The sequence below is a fragment of the Diospyros lotus genome, chromosome 7 (assembly GCF_014633365.1).
Source record: "Diospyros lotus cultivar Yz01 chromosome 7, ASM1463336v1, whole genome shotgun sequence".
Lineage (NCBI taxonomy): Eukaryota > Viridiplantae > Streptophyta > Magnoliopsida > Ericales > Ebenaceae > Diospyros > Diospyros lotus.
This window is the reverse complement of record NC_068344.1, coordinates 38,050,731-38,072,042: the sequence shown is the minus strand read 5'-3', so window position 1 is coordinate 38,072,042 and position 21,312 is coordinate 38,050,731. Positions and strand designations below refer to the sequence as shown.

Sequence of the window (21,312 nt, the reverse complement as noted above, 5' to 3'; positions counted from 1 at the left end):
AAACTTTAAAAAAAAAAACTACAGTTTACACACATCCCCTTATCTAGAAAACCAGTTGGACAGTGATCATGCATGTTCATACGACCTTTGGATGGAGGAAATAAACAAAGGTACAGTCCAATAGTTGCCTAACCTGTCGGCTTAGAGAGCTTGGATAAGCATGGCATGGGACACAATAATTTCAGTTCAATGCTTCTTTGTATGGACCGTAGAGTGTGAGGAGTCTATTCTAAACCCATTACAGAGCAGCACTGTCAAGCTGCTAAGAGCTCAGCAATCTGTTTAGGACCAGCACAAATGCATAAACACAAACACTGCAAACTCTCTCTCTCTCTCTCTCTCTCTCTCTATATATATATATATATGTATAGGTATCTACAGGAATGTGTCTGCGGATATATGTCCTTGAGTTGGACAGTAAAGATAGGGAAAGGAGAAAAGTTCTCCTTTCTCTGCCTGTTCTGTTACCCGGAGGGGCTAGGTTTTTTGGTCCATCAGTGTTAGTTCTGGCTGCTGCCTTTTGTAAGCTTTTGTCCATCAGCTATCACCTTACTGCACTGAAAATGGACAAGCAATACATATAATCTTTTGTTCAAAGAAATACTGTCGAGAAAAAGAAGAGAATGAGCTGCCAGAAGGAGAATAACATCGGATTCCAATAATCAAGATTTATGGCACCAAAGGTGGTACCTTAAACCCTAAAATGATGGATAAAGAAGTTCATAAAAATGGACCAAGATAGTCCTTAACTTTGTCCTATTAAAAACGAATTAGAATGGGCAAAATGAGCCTTAGAAAGACTCGAAGGTGTAAATGGGCTTTATTGTGTGCTATTTTCTGGGCTCAATATGGGTTGCATTGTGGCCAAAATGCTGATATGGTCTTGCTTGTAGGCCCTTAATGGGCCCAAGCCTAGAGTGGACAGCCCAGAAAGCAAAATTAGGTGACTCCTAGTCTGAAACTTAGGCTGCTAATATTGAAATCTAATCCATTCCCCTTATTACATGAAACTGCGCCATCTGCTTTCATAATAAGTTTCACTATGTACTACATTCAGGAGATTTCTCTTATTTTGCCAAATGCCAAGGATACAATTCAAGCAAAGCTAGAAATATATTTCTTTTCACAGAAGATTCTGATTAACAGCAATTTTGCCTCCCAGATAATGCCTAGAAAGAGTGGCACGGAATCACAAGAGAGAATACCTTCGGCTATTCTGGAATCTGGATAAAGCAATACTGTCCAGATATTCTAGTCCTCTTTTAAACCACGTAACTGTCTTTTAAGGACTTCATTCTCCTTTCTCAGCTTCATGATCTTCTGCTTAAGTGCCTCAACCTGACGATTCAAAGTCAGATCTCGTTGGTGCTCAGCTAACTTTGTTCTGCTAATCAGCACTGCAATGGACCATAATTACCAGCTGTTAACATGCCCAGTTATTATTTACTTTCATACACCTGAAACACAAAATTTAAAAAAATAAAATAAAACTTTTGGGAAGTCCAACGATAAATACTAAATCTGCAAAGTCTCTTGTTTTTGCATTATGCACCTACATTCTTTTTCAAAATTCTGGAGCTTCTTGTTTAACTCATTCTTCTCTTCCTGTTCAATCAGCAGGCAATCCTTCAAACCCTGAACCTCGTAGTGATCTGTGACAAATAACAGGCAACTTGTTCACAAAGCACGACAGACAAGACTGAATTTCAACAATAAGAGTAAGCTTCAGTGGGTTCTCACATCTGGATTCCACATCAAACTCTACAAGCCCCAACTTGCTTGTTAGACATTCTAAATGGATTTTATGGGCAGACAGATCTTCATTTAGTTGCCTGATGGTTGCTTCATCAGCAGCTTTTTGAATAAGAAAGCCTCTGAAATTAGCATTATTCAAAGCTTAGCATAGGAAATACAAAACAAGGAAAAATTTTGGTATATTACTCACTTCATCTTAGTCTCGAACTCCTTAATCTTTGCTGCACAATCTTGTTTAAGAGATTCCACAGAATTTCTGTATTTCTAGTTGAACATTATACTCTGGTTCAGTGCAGTATATACAATGTGATAAACACTTCAGAATGCATATTGTTGAAGAAAAAAAGACTTTTCAGCCATAGTAAGCCCCCAATCAGAGGATGCAGGTACACCCCCCCCCCCCCCCCCCCCCCCAACCCCTGTGCCCATGCTCGCGCTCGTTCATTTGGCTATTTTAATTCTATCTTTGCTCAACAAAATCCCAGTGAAATGGCAACACATGCATTTATTTTTTATGTATGTACACAAGAGATACATCATTCCTCCATTACAAGTAGCATACTCACGTTTTCTTTCTTAAGATACTCATCTCTCACTCTCTCCAACTCTTCTTTCAATCTCTGGCAGTAGGTACGGCATTCAAGCTGTCATCTCATAAAAACAACCCAGCAGAACTGAGTAAAATTAGATTTGTACTGTATAAGTGTAGGTTAATAGTAGTTTATAGAGATTATATTCACTACACGGTTTGAAGCTTTGAGCAAACATGTTGAGGTTAAATAAAAATCAGAAACAGATCATCATTTAACAGATTTAATGATAAAAAAGGGTACACCTGATCAGCCAATTTGTTAATGGATTCTGTATACAGCTTTGTCAGCCTCTCATTATCTGCAGATGACAATACATTTTATTTTAGTTGGCAAATCAAGGTGCAGGGTTGCAAATTTATGTCCTAAATAGAAAGGGTTGCTAGCATACAAAGGTCAGAAACTAAAGAGTCAGGTCAGAAACAGCTTCATAAAGTTTCTCACCTCTCACCCAAAAAGCAAAAAAATGAAACTAAAAAAACAATCTATTGTTTCTCCAAATCAGACATATTTAGAAGGTCCAACACGACTTTTAAATTTCCACCTACCAAAAATTTACTTTTAGAGTGTGTTTGATTGCACACATTTACCATGAAAAATATGTAATTATTACACATTTTCTATGGAAAACAATCGAACACTCTTAACTTTTCTATAGAAAAATATATATGGTACAAGCATTTAAAGCTTCTTTCCATAGAATTCATTTCCAAGGGGGTGGGATGGTTTTTATTTTCTAGGCAATATTACCTAGAATTAAATTTTAAGTAATGCAATCACACACACCTTTAGTGGATAACTAAACCAACAAAATATTATTTCGCATTTTACAATTAATTAAATAAAAACAACTTTCCCATCCTTTTTGGCTGCAAAAATAGTTCTCTCATTCCTCCATTTTCCTTTCTTTTCCCTTCACAAATCCAAGTCAACAACATAGTGCTAGTGCTGTAGACACCAAAGTAGAGTAATGGCACACAAAAAAGGACAGACAAGAATAAGAAAAGGAGAAGAGCTGAAATAGAAGATGGGGAAAGAACGGGAATAGGGAGGAAGAAAGAGAAGAAGGCAACTAAATTTTCTGTAGAGAAGAGAATACAGGCAGAGACTGAGCATATACAAAATTCTCTGTATTGAATTTAAAAATTCCAAAATTTCACACCAAGCAAAACTTGGTGGAAAACTCTTAAGACATAGTATATGTTATAATGACCTTGTAGAAGATATAGCCACCGTTAGAAGATGGAAGCTCTGATACTATATTAGAAAAAACATGGGTTTGATACCATGTTAGAAAAGATTGAGAGCCAAAATATTTTGTATGATATTATACTACCTTGTGATTGCATTTCCTACAATGGGTATATATAATTTCTCCAACTAACCTAAATTGATATAATAAACAAATATAGAAAGATTACAAAGAATATATAAAAGATATGTAATATTCTAACAATACTCTAGAAATATTCAAACAGCCACTAAAAGGGATGATTGGTGACCTAGAAATAGAATCCGTATAACGGACCCCACCTAGTGGAATTCAGCTTGACATGTACCAATACAACAGCGACAAATTATGAAACAAAGTTTGAAGTAATGATATCAATGAAGTTCTGAAACTACTTAAATTGGAGTTCATAAATAAATCAAAATTCCAAATAAACTAATCTTCTTAATTCAGATCTATTGTGATATTTGTTATCTTCCCACCTGAGAATTTTCGTTAGGAGAAGAAAGACATTAATATTAGTCAAAGCAGAATTAAAATGCAATTTCAAATATCTAAGTGGCATCAAATCAGAATGCTTATCCCTAGGATCTTTATTGTTATGACAGTAGGATCAAAGACAAGACACCGATGCTGCATTAAATGGTGTACTAAGAATTTGATGTTGGGAAAGCGGGAAAGCCTTTGAAAAGTTTGTGGAAGTAAGAACAGTCAAGTTGGTGGATAATTAGTTGGTAACAAAACAAAACCATCAATTCATAATTGTCTTCCTTCTTGGACAATAAAATTTGATTCATCATGTGAGAAACAGAATTCCTCTACTTCGCTAGGCTATTCAAAACTAATGCAAAAACAGTTGAAAGAATGGTAACTTAGAATCTTGAGAACAATAAGATTTCCAATAAGATATTCAAGGGCATAAAAGATGAGCTTCCCTGGTGCACGGGGCTCCTCCTTTTGATAGGGAGGATCATTTTTATATGCAACCTTCCCTTTACTTTGCAAAGAGGTTGTTTTCATGACTCAAACAACCCATTAAACCCCAAAATGATGCACAATGCCTTATAGTTACTATTGCTATGGCATTTCTAGATCTTTACACAATTGCATAGAACAAGAATTCTCTCATGGTGGATTATTTGATGATTGCACTTTTAGGAGGTTCAGGAAACATCTTTTGCATGAGAGTCCAAGGTTTTTAAGCTGTGTATGAGTTTGTTGGTACCTTACATGAGGTGGAATTGAATTTTTGGAGGAAAACAAAATCTCTGATACAGCCCATTGTACTGACCCCTTATTTGGAGGAAAACACAAACAGACAATTTTCAAGTGAACAAATTATCCATTGCACTCTATGCTCAAGTGAAAGAAAGCAGAGGGGTAAGCATAGAAAGCAAGATCATACAGCCCGTATCTAGTAATGCATTATGCAACCAGCCCAATTGTATGTTATTGTGACATTTCCATAATTGCTAAACATATTATCGAACTTTACAATGTGGCATCTATTAGCTACTTGTTGCGCAAACAGAAGGCAACCCAAACACACACACAATCTGAATCTCTAATATAAAACCCTTTCTAACATACAACAGAGTCGAAATCGGAAATCAACATACATCACAAACAAGTATGAATAAAAATGGAAAGCAGAATGAACACGAGAGATTTACCGTGGTTCACCCAAAAGGGCTACGTCCACGTTGAGCTTTGGTAACGGAAAGCTCACTGCACTATCGGAGTTAAAAATAGGGTTTACAAACACACTGTATACAAGCCTCACAATCACTCGTATTTACAAAGACAATTTCTCTATCAAAAACGCCTCAAAATCATAACAAGAAATAGATTAGAGGCTTGCCCTATTCGAACCAAAGAGAAAACCAGAAGGAGCCGAAGAGAGTCTGATTCATGGAATGAGAAAGACCCCCTCAAGCCCTAACGACAACACTCTCTCTCTCTCTCGTCTGTCACAATACATATCCCGATGCACAGTAAATAAATAGGGGTCGCACGATGCATTTGAAAGGCTCGGATTGCACCAGATAAAAGGCAGCATCGACGGTCCAGATTGCAAAAGGACGAGATAAGGGGCACGATTGAGATGAAGGATGCCCGGGCAGTTGCCGAGCTGCCCTCCAATGCCACGTGGCACTGTTGCAGCTGACCCTCCTGCCCGGGTCTTTAAGTGAGAAATGGTGTCGTTGGGTGCTTCATTGCCAACAATCTCCACCTTGAAGCATCAATGATACAAGGGACAGAAAACCAATAAGTGCAGCAAACTCTTACCCTTACCTTCATTGCTCTGGTTGGTTTGGATTAACCAACTTCAACATGCAGTAAGCCCAAGTAGTGCTTGAACTTAGCTGCAGTTATTACCTTTGTCCCAACATCAGCTAGATTATCCTCTGTAGGCACTTCGAGGATTTCAACAGTTCCATTACTTACCAGATTTCTCACAAAATGAAATTTCACATCAACATGTTTAGTTCTTTCATTGTAAACAGGATTCTTACATAAATGAATTGCACTCTGGCTATCAGAAAATACTTTGACCTTACCTTGTAGAAGACTGATTTCCCTCAAGAGACTTTGAAGCCAGATAGCTTCCTTGAAAGCATCAGTGATCGACACATACTCAGCTTCAGTGGAAGATAGAGCAACTAAAGGCTGTAACCGGGACTTCCAGCTAAAGCAGTTGCCACCCAATTTGAAGAAATATGCTGTGGTGGACTTACAGGAGTCCCTATCTCCTGCAAAATCTGAGTCTACATATCCTACTAGATCAAGAGTGTCATTTCTTTTCTCAAAGTTTAAGCCAACATGTAGAGAACCATTAATGTATTTTAATACATATTTTAAGGCTTCCCAGTGAGTTTTTCCTGGATTGGACATAAACCTACTTAATAGGGATATTGAATATGCTAGGTCTGGCCTAGTGCTTATCATGGAATACATTATGGTCCCTATTACATTTGCATATGGTATATTTTCCATTTTTAGAGATTCTGATTCAGATGATGAACACTAAATTTTAGACAATATAAAATGTCCAGCTAAGGGAACACTGACAGTTTTACATTCAGCCATACCAAATTTTTTAACCGTTTTAAGAAGGTAATCATGCTGGTGTATTTTCAATTTTCTTTTGCTTCTATCTCTTTCTACTATCATCCCTAAGATTTTCTTAGCTGGTTCTAAGTCTTTCATGTCAAAGTTAGTATTTAACAGTGACTTTAACTCATAGATCTTTGACTTGGATTTGCTAATAATCAAGATATCATCAACATACAGTAAGAGATAAACAGGGACATCTGATAGTATGTAGTAAAAGCAATTGTCATATTTACTTCGATTAAAACCAATCTCAGCAGCAAAATTATCAAACTTTTTATATTATTGCCTAGGAGATTGTTTTAATCCATACAATGATTTTTTAAGTAAGCAGACATGATCAGGATGATTTTTATCAATGTACCCAGCAGGTTGTTCCATGTAAATTATTTCATCTATGTCTCCATGTAAAAAAGCAGTTTTGACATCCATTTGTTCAAGTTCTAAGTCAAATTGAACTACAACAGCAAGCATCATACGTATGGTTTTGAATTTAACTACTGGTGAAAAGATTTCAGTGTAGTTTATTCCTTCTCTTTGTGAAAAACCTTTAGCTACAAGTCTTGCTTTAAATCTTAGAGGATCTGATGGAGACATCCCTTCTTTAAGCTTAAACAACCATTTACATTTAATTAACTTTTGCTTATCAGGTCTTGGAACTAGTTTCCAAGTGTCATTAACCTTTAAAGAGGTCATTTCATCATCCATAGCCTATTTCCACTTAATGCTGTTATGAGAGCTGACAGCCTCCTCATAACAGGTAGGCTCACTGCTCCTCATATCCATTCTAGCAACTAAAGCACAGAATACCAGGTCTAAATATGCATATCTAACAGGAGGCCTGATTGACCTCCTCACTCGGTCTCTGGTGAGTTGATAATTACTTAGGTCTTGTTGAGAAGAGTCATACTCCTCAACTTTCGGATCATCAGGTTGGGCCTCATGATCACTTTCTTGATCAGAGGTTTCTTCTTGATCTAAGGGCTCACTAAGAGTGTGTGGGTCATTTAGGATTGGAGTAGCAGGAGAGTCCTGTTGCTCCACCTCAATTTGGGTGCTACCGCCTAAAGCAATCTCTCTAGGCTCGCTAGGTGTTGAGTTATCTTCATTATAATCTGATTTGCATGGGAAATTTGATTCATTAAATTTTACATCTCGGCTAATAATGATTTTAACTCCACCTGAAGTTCTGTCCCATAATCTATAACCCTTGGTTCCCTCTTGGTATCCCACAAAGACACATTTAATAGTCCTGGGGTCTAACTTTCCAACTGATTGATGGGCATAAGCCTCGCAACCAAACACTCTTAGATAGTCTAAGTTCAATTTTCTCCCAGTCCATTGCTCTTCAGGACACTTAAAATTTATAACTGTAGAGGGGCTCTTATTCACTAGGTGGGCAGCTATAGACAGGGCTTCTCCCCAAAAGGTTTTAGACATACCAGCAGTAAACAAAAGGCATCTAACATTTTCTAAGAGGGTTCTATTCATCCTCTCAGCAACCCCATTTTGCTGAGGGGTGTTTCTTACTGTTCTATGCCTAAGGATACCATGAGCTTTACACAATTTATCAAAATCTCTATTACAAAATTCCAATCCATTATCAGTTCTTAGAGTTTTGATTTTCAATCAAAATTTTCCATGATCTAAATTTTTCTAGAGTTTGATCCTTATATTTCATTAAAAATATCCATACCTTCCTAGAAAAATCATCAATTATGGACAAGAAGTACCTGTTACCGCCATGTGAAGGAACTTGGGAGGGGCCCCAAAGGTCTGCGTGCAAATACTCTAGACATACCTTCGCCAGGTGAGTTCCCGTTGGGAAGCTCAGCCTGTGTTGCTTGCCTAGGGTACATGGCTCACAGAAGCCTAAGGCATCTGCAGACACTGGACCAAAGTACCCTTGGTTGGACAGTGTCTGTAGTCCTTTCTGGCTTATATGGCCAAGTCTCAAGAGCCACAAATCTGTTCTATCAGATTTAACCATGCATGCAGATGGAATATGGCAGTAACCATTCAACACATATAAACCATGTTTCTTTGTACCAGAGAGAATAAGATCATCATTCTTAAGTACATGCAGAAAACCATTTTCAGCTTTATATGAAAACCCCAATTCATCTAAGGTGCCAAGAGAAATCAAGTTTCGTTTTAGTCCAGGTACATATCTCGCATCAGTTAATATTCTAATTTTGTTATCATATAGTTTCAGAGAGATGTCACCTATACCTTTAATTTTGCATGAATGATTATTTCCCATAAAAACAGTGCCAGTTTCTTTAGGGCTAAAGTTTTGAAACCAATCTATATTTGGACACGTGTGAAAGGAGCATCTAGAATCCATAATCCATTCATTTACAGTAGATGTAGAGGAGATATTTAAAATTTCAGCCAAGGCATTTGAGTTACTGGTAGCTACTGTCACATTCCCACCTTGTTTCTGTTTCTTAATGAAATCATAACAGTATTTTTTGATATGACCCTCTTTTCCACAGTGGTAGCATTTCCATTTAGATTGTTTTTGTTTTCCCTTCTTCCCATTTTGTTTTCCCATATGTCCGGTACCCCCATTTTGATTTTGGTTAAAGCTACCTTGACCCTTTTCAAACTTTCCCTTTACAAATAAGTTGTTACCGGATTTTTTAGAGGTGTGAAGTTCTAATTCCCTAGCCTTGATACCAAAAATTACAAGTTCTAATGTAGGCACAATACCAGTGTACTGTAAAGCATGTTTAACCACATTGTAATCATCAGGTAATGAATTTAATAATATCATTGCCTCACTAGTATCACCTAAGGCTTGGTCAGTCCCTTTTAACATTACTGTAAGTTTAGTAAATTCATCTATATTATTATAGATTTCGATGCATTCATTTTAAAATTGAATAACATACCTTTCAAATAAACTAAGTTAGGAGCAAAGACAACAGCATGCAAAGATTCAAGTTTATTCCATAGGTCAAGGGGGTTAGTCATACCGTCTACCTTTCTGATAACAACATCCCCCAAATGGAGAAATATCAGGTTGAAAGCCTCCTCCCTTATCTCATCAATCCTGGCTAATTGCTCAGTGGACCATTTTCTGTCATCCGATTCAAGTGCAATTAGCACTTTGTGATGAGAGAGTAATACTCTCATCTTCTTTTTCCAACTCCCGAAATCCCCCTTTCCATCAAATGTTCCGATTTCAAATCGGGTTGTTGTCATCTTCGCCTTGCACGAAGGTATCCTAATGAAACCCTAGACACTGACAAAGACACACAGTAAACACCTACTGATCGTGACTTTTCAGAAAACCCTAGAGGCTAAAAAAAAGGATTAACCAGGCGACTAGCAACTCTAACTTGACTCTGAATGAATTAGAAAATAATCAAGGACTCACACATTGCGTATCAAAAGAAAAAAGGCTCTGATACCACTTGTTGCGCAAACAGAAGGCAACCCAAACATACACACAATCTGAATCTCTTATATAAAACCCTTTCTAACATACAACAAAGTCGAAATCGAAAATCAACATACACCACAAACAAGTATGAATAAAAATGGAAAGCAGAATGAACACGAGAGATTTACCGTGGTTCACCCAAAAGGGCTACGTCCACGTTGAGCTCCGGTAACGGAAAGCTCACTGCACTATCGGAGTTAAAAATAGGGTTTACAAACACACTGTATACAAGCCTCACAATCACTCGTATTTACAAAGACAATTTCTCTATCAAAAATGCCTCAAAATCATAACAAGAAATAGATCAGAGGCTTACCCTATTCGAACCAGAGAGAAAACCAGAAGGAGCCGAAGAGAGTCTGATTCATGGAATGAGAAAGACCCCCTCAAGCCCTAACGACAACACTCTCTCTCTCTCTCTCGTCTGTCACAATACATATCCCGGTGCACAGTAAATAAATAGAGGTCGCACGATGCATTTGAAAGGCTCAGATTGCACCAGATAAAAGGCAGCATCGATGGTCCAGATTGCAAAAGGACGAGACAAGGGGCACAATCGAGATGAAGCACGCCCGGGCGGTTGCCGAGCTGCCCTCCAGTGCCACATGGCACTGTTGCAGTTGACCCTCCTGCCCAGGTCTTTAAGTGAGAAACGGTGTCATTGGGTGCTTCATTGCCAACACTACTTTACTCCACATGGCACTAAATACATACCAGAAACTAAATAAAATAGTAATAATACTCCATCCATTAGCTACTTTACTCCACATGGCACTCAGAGGTCCACCATGCTAGTTTAATATTAGACCTATGAATCAAATAAAACGAATACACGACTATGATGTTTGAATTGCAAAATATATTACAATGCCACAATGTGTCCCAGTGAATGATGAAATAGAACTTAAAACGAAATCAACATGGCACTCAGAGGTCACTATGATAGTTCTAGTATTAGACCTACGAATCTAATAAAATGAAAAAAAAATATTATTACACAACTATGATATTCCAATGCTATATTGTGTCCCAAATAAATGATAAAATAGAACTCAACATGAAGCAAAGTTTCAGATATATGAACAGATGCAAGCAGGCTCTTTCAACCACTGAAGAGATGCAGACCTTAAAAAGTAAAAAACTTGAAAAAGGAAATCAAAACCTCTAAATTTGCAGCTTCCCAATGATCTGGGACCTTAGAAGGGACAATCTAAGGAACAAAGACAACTTTTTCCCAATATCTTGACAAAATCAGGCCTGTCCGATGTTCTTCACCCTATTCTCCTTTTCATTTTATTCTTTCAGAGATAAATACGACGAGAAAGCAGAATTTCCAATAGGATCAGAATATGCTCGCTTAATGGAGAAAAAAACGAAAACAAGCACAGGAGTTTGGCACGACATTAACAGTTACATTTCCATTCTTCGGAGCCAAAGCGAGTGAGCAGAAATGGGAGTTGGAAGATAGAGGGAATGACCAGCTTTGAGGCTGCAGGCAGTGACTAGAAGAGCCTCTCGCTTCTTGACTTGGGCATCACAGTTGGATTGCAGCGATTGGATGTGGTTGATTCCAGTCTTCACATCCTAAAATAAGAACAAAGAATTGTGTATTTTCCAACCTAGATGAGATGGATAATTAATTTGGATTGAAAACCACATGTGATTTGAATGGGAGACATACATGGTATATCTGATCGAAAGAAGAAAGTAGAGAATCCATTTCTTCATCGCTTGTTGCTGCCATTGCTATCGTTTCAATTTCCAGTCTCTGTGTCTCGCGCGCGCTCTCACACTATACTATACGGTCATTACGTAACCTCTCTTTATTTATTTGTTGATGGAGAAGAAGAAGACGACTCTTTCCCCTTTTCTGTTTTTTTTATCAAATTCATATTTTCTGACCTTAATTTTACGTTGAAAAGTTTATCATTCTTCTGAATTTTAAATTTAACTTATTAAATATTTAATTTTTATAATTTATTTATATTAACTACTTAATTAACTAGTCTCATTGAGTGTGCAATAGATTTACTATTAAGCACGTAAAAATAAAATAACAAAACACTATGTGCCCAACAATCGTCGGATTACAAACTCACTGATAGATAAATTATAGGTCATCAGTCAGAACAAAAAAGACTAGAAAATGTGAGTCATCAATCAAAGCAAAGAGGAAAGAGAATAGTGGGTTGGTCGTGATTCATGAATCACCTATCAAAACAAAAATAATAGAGAATGATGGGTCAGTCGCTGGTCGTTAGTTTGAGAAATGAAAGAGTAAGTCGATCGTGACTCGCAAATCATCTATTGAAGCAAAAAAAAGGGTTGTGATAAGTTGAATTTGGATTGATAAACCAATTTAAATTTAAATAGTTTGTATCTAAGGTCTTACTAGGATTGGAATTGGTAGATTCTCGTTCAAACTTTCCATGAACCCACTTAAATAGATTGGATTCAAATTCAGGCCTAGTTTGTTAACATGCCTAAAACCACTAGTGCATTTCTATGCCACAAGCAATTATTTCTTAACACCAAGATTTATCTAAATGAAGCTAAAAATTTGGGGCATTAACGAGGAAGAGATTTTTTTAAACGATATGACGTCATTTTAGCTCTAACATTTACTCAATTCAACTCGTCTCATTTTTCTTCCTCAATTTCGAGTTTTTTTTCAAATAAACCCTAATCTACCTAAAGACTTGCATGTTTGTTTCAGCTTCTTTCAAATTATCTCTATTAATACAACTCATCGTCTTCCTAATCTCTTAAGATAGTGTTCTCCTCTTTCCTCCAATCTAATTCTTTTCAATTATTGTAAATATATACATTACTTGTAACTTGCTATTTTTTTTCCTCAATTATGTATTAAATTACTTCTATCACTTAAAATGCCTCTATATGCATATATATCTTATTTATAATTTCATCAAAATCAAAATTCGGGTAACTAGATCCATTGTTAATGTCAGATCTAATTATTATATTCAGATCTAAAACTAATCTTTGATCTGCTCATAATTTTGAAATCCATATCCAATCCAACTATCTAATAGGTCTAAGTAAACAGGTCTATCTTCTTGTCTAAGAGTAGAGTTTTGATCCAATTACCTATAATTGATTATATTATACATAGTTAATTACTTTATACATACATACATATAAAATATATAATATATTTTTATCTAATCTATTATACATAATTATAAAATGTTACAAATTTGAATCCTAATCAAGTTGAATATGGTATATTCATATTTAAACCATTTATGATATATGTAATCAAATTTGGATCTAGTTTTGAGTAATTGAATACATGTTTAATACTAAACTCACTTAAACAAATCAAAATTGGGTCAAATGTGGGGCTAGATTATGTGCTCTTATAGGCCTACCTAGAATTGCTTGTGTAGTTCTATGGCACATGTGATTCTTTCTTAGCACCTAGATAGATTTGTCTAAATGTTGGGCGGGAAGTCTAGGCAATAATGAGACTCAATGTTTTAATAGATCGTCTTCCTCTTCTATTGAAACAAACCCTAATGGAGACTCGTTCATCATTTTCAATTTTTTTCCCATTAATCCATATCTTTGCTAAGACAATTCATCTACTTTTAATCTCTATAAAGCAAAAGTTTAACATATGTTTCTCTTATTTCCTCTAACCCAATTCTTCCCCATTGTAGTGTTGCAAGTGTACATATTTTTAACTCGATTTTTTTTATTGAAAAAAATGTATGTCTTAAATTTCAATCACACAAATGTATCTACATATTTGATTTTCTCCACAAAACAAACTTAACACTAGATAGTCTTCTTTTTCCAGTTTCTTTATTTTCATTTTAATTTTAATTTTTTCCATCTCTGATTTGTATCATAGTTATTGAAATTAGAATATCATTGATTTTAATTTTCATCACTTTCAATGAAGAAATGCATTTATCTTTGGGTTGAAAAGAAATTAATTTGAATTGATATAGTGTTTTAATGATTGAATTGAGCATTATGAAAAGATCAAAATAAATATATCTTCCTAAACCAATCTAAAGAAATACTCAACTATGTATGAATCTAAAGATCCTAATAGGATTAGAACTAATATATCCTCTATTATATATGTAATTTTATTTAAATTCTAATTTGATTTATTTGTTCGAACCTTGTTAAACAATATAGGGTACCGATTTGGGCCTAGTTTGTTTGCATGCTAGAACTACCTGTGTTTTTTTGTACGATAATCGATTCTTTCTTAATAGCTACATAGATTTATCAAAATGTTGGTGAAAATTGAGGTATTAATGAGGCAAATGGCTCTTTTATATTATGCGATGTCGTCTTAAACCTCTAACATTTAATAAATTCAACCCGCCTCCTCATCTTTTCCCCCATTTCGAGTTTTCCCAAAAAATAAACCCTAAACTCCCCAAAGACTTGAGGACCTGTTTCATCTTTTTCAAGTTCTCTATCTCTATTGATACAACCCATCTTCTTTCCAAATCTTAATAAGACAAAAGCTTTAGATACGTTTTTATTGTATGTTTCTCTTCCCTTCCTTCATCCACTTTTTGTGTTGCGAATGTATATATATTTGTAACCTGCTAATTTTTATTTTTTTATTTTTCTTTTGGTTTCTCATGTATGTGTTTTATTTCTATTATTCAAATGTGCATATGTATCTTATTTTTCTCACAACACAAGTAGGGATGGCAATTGCAACTAAAATCGTGGGAAATCAAATCGGTCAACGAAATTAAAAACCGTTTGATTGCATAATGGTTTGGTTCGGAAAAAAATTGAACACTGTTTTAATGGGTATGGTTTGATTATAGTTTTCACTAAATCCGAACCGAATGTATGGGTAAACAAACTAAAATAAACCGAATATATATAATATATATATATGTTTATTTAATATATTATATATACACATAATACAAATTGACTAATACATTTTTTTACTAGTATTTTAACTAATGCATTACAAATATATAAAATATTTAACATTTATAAAATAATTAACAAATAAAAATAAAACCTAACGAGAAATTATGAATCAAACTAAAAAAATTATGGTTAAAATCCAAATCGAATGGTTTGGTTATGGTTTTTAATTTTTAAAACCAATGGGTAATTGTTTTGGTTTTGGTTTTGGTTTTAGTAGTTTAAGTTTGGTTTGGTTATGATTTTGACAAAAATCGAAATCAAACCAAACCATTGCCAACCCTAAATACAACACTCAAAATTGAAACATTCATATCCAAATCACATATGTTATATATATATATATATATATATAAAATTTAATCAAAATCTAAATCTAGGTAATTATATCTATATTTAATACCACACTTTGTTATTAGATCCAAGTTTAGAGCTAGCCCTTGATCCACTTGTGGTTTCAAAATTCATGTCCAATTTGATTATCTAACAAGTCTCAGTAAATAAATCAGTTTATGGATCTGTTTAAGATTCAAGTTCTAAACTGAATATTTGTAACCGATTATTTATAATACATATTTAATTTATACATACATGCATTTATATATAATATTATATATTTAATTTATGAGAAAATATGTTTTTTTATGCATAATATATCCTTATTTAATATTTTATATAAAATTATAATATGCTACATATTTTATATCTCATATAATGTATTATATATTTAATTTTAAATAGATGTAAATCCTAATTTGGTTGGATTTAGAATATCTATATCCGAATCATTTATGATATACATATTTGGATCTAGGTTCTAGTAATTGAATTCATGTTTAATACCAAACTCAGTTAAACGAATCAAAAATTGGGTTGACTTTAGGGTCAAAATTAGGTTGACTTTAGGCTTACTTAGAACCTCTAATAGGCTAAGAACCTCTAATAGGCGCACTTAGAATCTCTTGTCTTGTGATTTCTTCTTAGCACCTAGATAGATTTGTCTAGATGTTAGAAAATGATTTGGCAATAATGAGATTGAATTCTTTAATAGGGTTCTTCCTACTTTTTTGAGTTTTTCTCAAAATAAACCCTAAATCTTGTACAAACTTCTTCATCATTTTCTATTTCTTCCTTATTCCATATCTTTGCTAAGATGATCCATCTACTTCCAATCTTTATCAAGAAAAAGTTAAGATATCTTTCTCCTCCTTCCTCCAACCCAATTATTCCCCATTTTAGTGTTGCAAATGTATATACTTTTAGATCTATATTTTTTTTTATTTGAAGAAAATATGTCTTATATTTCAATCACACTATTGTATCTACATATTTGATTTTTCCTAAAAAAAAATTAGACACTTGATAGTGTGTTTTTTTCTCTTTTTTTTTCTTTTAATTTTTTTTCTACCTTTCATTTGTACCATAGCTATTGAACTTATAATTTTGTTGATTTTTTTGGTAATTTTTGATAAGGAAATGCATTTATTGTTGGTTTGAAATATGATCAATTTGAATTGACATATTGTTTTAATGGTTGAATTGAGCATGATGGAAAGATTATGGTCAATAGATTTTCTTAAATCAATCTAATGATATACTCAACTGAGTCTAAATCTAAGGGTCCTAATAGGATTAGAATAGATAGATCCTCATTTGACTATTTATGATATATGTAATTGGATTCCAAATTCAAATTTGGTTAATCTTTGATATTTAATATTGAATGCAGTTAAACAAATTGAATTTGAATTTTGGCCCAGTATGCTAATATGCCTAGAACCATCTATGCTTGTATGTCATATAGGCAATTCTTTCTTAACACATCAATAGATTTATCTAAATGTTGGTGAAAATTAGAGCATTAATGACACAAGTGTCTTTTTTAAACGATACGACGTCATTTTGACCCTAACATTTAATATAAATTCAACCCACCTTCTTTTCCTTCCCTTATTTTGAGTTTTCCTCGAAAACAAGCCCGGCTCCTTATCCTTCCCCCATTTCGAGTTTTCCGCCCGCCTCCTTGTCTTTCCCCCATTTCGAGTTTTCCCCAAAAACAAACCCTAAACTCCACAAAAACTTGAGCGCCTATTACAGCTTCTTCCAATCTCTATATCTCTATCAATACAATCCATCCTCTTCCCAATCTTTGTAAGGTGAAAACTTAAGGTACGTTTCTCCCTCCTTCCTCCGAGTTGATTCTTTCCCATTTTTGTGTTGCAAATGTATATAAATTTGTAACTCGCTATTTTTTTCTTTTTGTTCCTCGAGAATGTATTTTATTTCTATCATGCAAATGTGTATACATCTTATTTTCCTCAGAACATGACACTTGGAATTGAAATATTCATATCGAGACTGCGTATGATACATACATAATTTGATCTGAATCCAAATCTAGGTAATCAAATCTAATCCCATGCCTTGATCCCCTTATGCTTTTGAAATCCATACCTAATTTGATTATCTATAAAGTCTTAGAAGGCAAATCTGTCTATGGATCTATCTAAGATTCAAGTTTTGATCTGATTACGAATTTGGTTAGATCTAGCATATTCATGTCTGGACCATTTATGATATATGTAATCAAATCGAGATCTAAGTTCGAGTAATTGAATCCAGGTTCAATTCCAATCTCGATTAAATGGATCGAAATTAGGACGAACCTAGGGCTAGATTGGATGCTCTAATTGGCCTACCTAGAATCACTTGTGTAATTCTATGGCCCATGCGATTTTTTCTTAACACCTACATAGAATATTTGTCTAAATGATAGAAAAAATACGAATAATAATGAGATTCACTACTTTAATTGACAAACCCTAAACCTGGTACAAACTTCTTCATCATTTTTTATTTCTTCCCCATTCCATATCTCTACTAACACGATTCATCTACTTTCAATCTCCATTAGGCAAAAGTTTGAGATTCTTTTCTCCTCTTTCCTCCAACCCAATTCTTTCCCATTAGGTGTGTGTTGCAAATGTATATACTAGCTCGATATCTTTTTTATTGGAAAAAAATGTATTTCTTATATTTCAATCACAAAAATGTATCTACATATTTGATTTCTCCTCAAAACAAATTTAACACTAGACAGTCTTCTTTTTCCTGTTTTTTTTCTTTTATTTTATTTTTTCTATCTTTGGTTTGTTCCATAACAACTAAAGTTAGAATTTTTGGTGTTTTTTCATAATTTTTTTTATAAAGAAATGCATTTATATTTGGGTCAAAATGCTATCAATTTGAATTGATATAGTGTTTTAATGGTTGAATTGAGCATTATGAAAAGCTTAAGGTTAATAGATTTTCTTGAAGCAATTTAATTAAAGATATACTCAATTAAATCTAAATCTAAATCTAAAGTTCTTAATAGGATTAAAACTAATAGATCCTCTTTCAAACCATTTATATATGATATATGTAATTGGATCCAAATTCTAATATAATTTGTCTATATGTAATACCAAACTTGGTTACAAGTTTGATTCGAATTGGGCACTTAGATTTGTCTAAATGTTGGTGTGAAAATAAGGGTATTAATGAGGCGAGTGGCTCTTTTAAATGATACGATATCATTTTGGGTCCAACGTTTAATAAAATCAACCCATCTCCTTATTCTTCCCCCGTTTCATTTTTTTGGCAAAAATAAACCCTAAACTTTCTGAAAACTTGCGTGTCCTTTTCAACTTCTTCTAAATTCTATATCTCTATCAATACAACCTATCTTTTTCCCAATCTCTGCAAGGCAAAAGCTTAAGGTATGTTTCTCTCCTGCTTCCTCTAGTTGATTCTTTTCCATTTCGATGTTGCAAATGGATATATATATTTGTAAGGCACTATTTTTTATTTATCTTTTTCTTTGTTTTTGTTCCTCACAACACAATACTCGAAATTGACCATTCATATCTAAACCACATATGATATATATATACATATATATAATTTGATCTGAATCTAAATATGGGTAATCAAATCCATTTCTAATACTAGAACTGGTTATCAAATCCAAGTATAAACCTAGCCCTTGATCTGCTTTTCGTTTCAAAATCTATATCCAACTAGCTAATTATAATTTGACCAGTCTTAATAGATCTGTCTTCAAATTTGTGCGAGACTCGAGTTCCAATCCAATTACTTGAAATTGATTATCTATTATACATATTTAACCCTCTCCTCTTCCTTCCCCCTGTTCGAGTTTTCCCTAAAACATCCCTATTGGAGATTTGCACATCCATTTCAATTTCTTCCACATTCCCATATCTCCGCACGCCAGTTGATGTTCCCTCTTCTTTCAAAACTCTCTTAGGAAAAATCTAGAAGTATGTTTCTCCTTCTCTCTCCAAGCCAATTCTTCCCCATTTTTTTGTCTCAAATTTATATATTTGTACCTCGCCCTTTGTTGTTTTTTATTTTTATTCTTGAGGCATTTTTGTTTTTATTGTACAAAAGTATATATGTCTTATTCTTACTGATAACACAACACTCGATAATATTTTTTTTCATTTCTTCTCCATTTTTCCCCCAATCTTTTGTGTGTACTCAATCAAGCTACTGAAGTTAGAGTACGGTAATGATGGATAAACAAATGCAATTATCTTTGGGTTGAAATGTGATAAATTTGAATTGATGTAGTTGTGTCTGAATTGAACATTATGAAATGATTGTGGCCAATAGATTTTTCTAAACAAATGTAAGGAATAAGGATTGATATATTAAACTAATTACCCCTTATGCCCTGTGCGACATACGTGCTAGAATGGATGGAATAAAAGGTCATGAACCCATGTGGGTGGATGAGCCAATTACTGATCCAAAAACAGATGTATAGTTATACCTTTTCTTTCTTTATTTACTTTAATCTAGTTATTACTCATGTAGCTAGTGAACTTGGACATCTAAATTTAAGTATGAAGAGCATAATCTCTAAATTCAAACACCCAGTGAAAAATCATTCCATGAAATGGTTTGGGAAAATAAAAACTGCATTTTGGGAAATCATTGATATATAGTTATACCTTTTCTTTTTCTATTTTAGATTGGGGAATGCAAACTTAATTAAAGAGATGGTGTTTATAGAAATATAGAAATGAAGCATGTAATGCAAATTAATGTTGAAGGATGATCTGTATTGGTATTGGCATTGTCCTAACTTTTACATAACTGCAGGACTATGGAAGAAATCAACCCAGGACCCATTAATAGACGTGTGTTGTACCTCCAAAGGCAGCATCGATCAGAGGATGTGTGGGCTGGACGAAATCTAGACCCACTGACTTGTCGGTCTAGGCAAGCATATGCGATGACGAGATGGGTTCCTCATGAACGAATGGAGCCATACATCCGAAGGGCCGGGTTCTACCATGTACACAGATTAGGTGAACGATTTCAAGTGGACTGGCCACTCATCACTGCATTAGTAGAGAGATGGAGGCAAGAGACCCACACTTTCCATCTTACTGTCGGAGAGGTAACTGTCACCCTTCAAGATGTAGGCATTCTTACAGGCTTACGCGTTGACGGGCTCCCGGTGACTGGGGTAACCCATCGGGATTGGCGGGGGTTGTGCCAGGATTTGCTTGGGGTGCAACCTCCAGTTAATGCCATTCGGGGATCATCATTAAAGATATCTTGGTTGCGACAGCAGTTTGCTGTCCTACCAGAGGATGCTACTGAAGATGTTGTTCAGAAGCATGTCAGGGCCTACATCATTTATTTGATCGGAGGGCAATTGCTCCCTGACAAATCATCCTCACTCGTGCAGCTTTTGTACCTTCCACTTCTCCGGGACTTCGACTACTCTGGGTCGTTGAGCTGGGGCGGGGCTGTGCTTGCATATCTATATAGGGGATTATGTCGTGCATGTCAGCGTAACGTAAAGGAGATTTGTGGCCCGTTATGCTTATTGCAGTTGTGGGCATGGGAGCGACTGCACGTGGGACGACCCAATAGGGTTGAGATTGCAGAAATGGACCCAGACGCTACTCCTTTGGGGCATAGATGGAGGGTTAAGCTATCCTCCCAAGAGAATCCTAGGCCCCATACACTTCGGTATTATCGTGATGAGCTAGATCGCCAAACTGACAACCAGGTACAGTTTCATTCATATTTCTAATTTCCCTTGTGCAACTTTATGCATTAGCGTATCTAGTATTGTTGCTCCCTTGTATTTGTAGATTGTCTGGCAGCCATACACCCCAGGGGTCATCGCGCAGCTGCCAACGATATGCCTT

At 34.9% G+C, this 21,312-nt stretch overlaps 1 protein-coding gene across 7 annotated transcripts; it reads right to left on the bottom strand.

Moving 5' to 3' along the window:
* Window positions 1-197: 197 nt before the first annotated feature.
* On the bottom strand, window positions 198-11,967 carry LOC127805792 (protein At-4/1). 7 transcript variants are annotated; one of them, XM_052342574.1, is made up of 8 exons: window positions 6,138-6,573; window positions 2,591-2,646; window positions 2,322-2,399; window positions 1,946-2,019; window positions 1,741-1,874; window positions 1,557-1,652; window positions 1,206-1,397; window positions 198-557 (listed from the first exon to the last, which is right to left on the bottom strand). In XM_052342574.1, the coding sequence occupies exons 1-7, from the start codon at window positions 6,571-6,573 to the stop codon at window positions 1,252-1,254; spliced, it is 1,020 nt and encodes a 339-aa protein (XP_052198534.1). In that variant the 3' UTR covers window positions 198-557; window positions 1,206-1,251. The 7 variants fall into 7 exon arrangements, 6 of the variants coding, with proteins under 6 accessions (XP_052198534.1, XP_052198533.1, XP_052198537.1 ...); XM_052342576.1 differs by lacking the exons at window positions 198-557; window positions 6,138-6,573 and adding exons at window positions 11,620-11,725; window positions 11,823-11,967 and having other exon boundaries at window positions 829-1,397; XM_052342573.1 differs by lacking the exon at window positions 198-557 and having other exon boundaries at window positions 825-1,397.
* Between the last annotated feature and the right edge of the window lie 9,345 nt (window positions 11,968-21,312).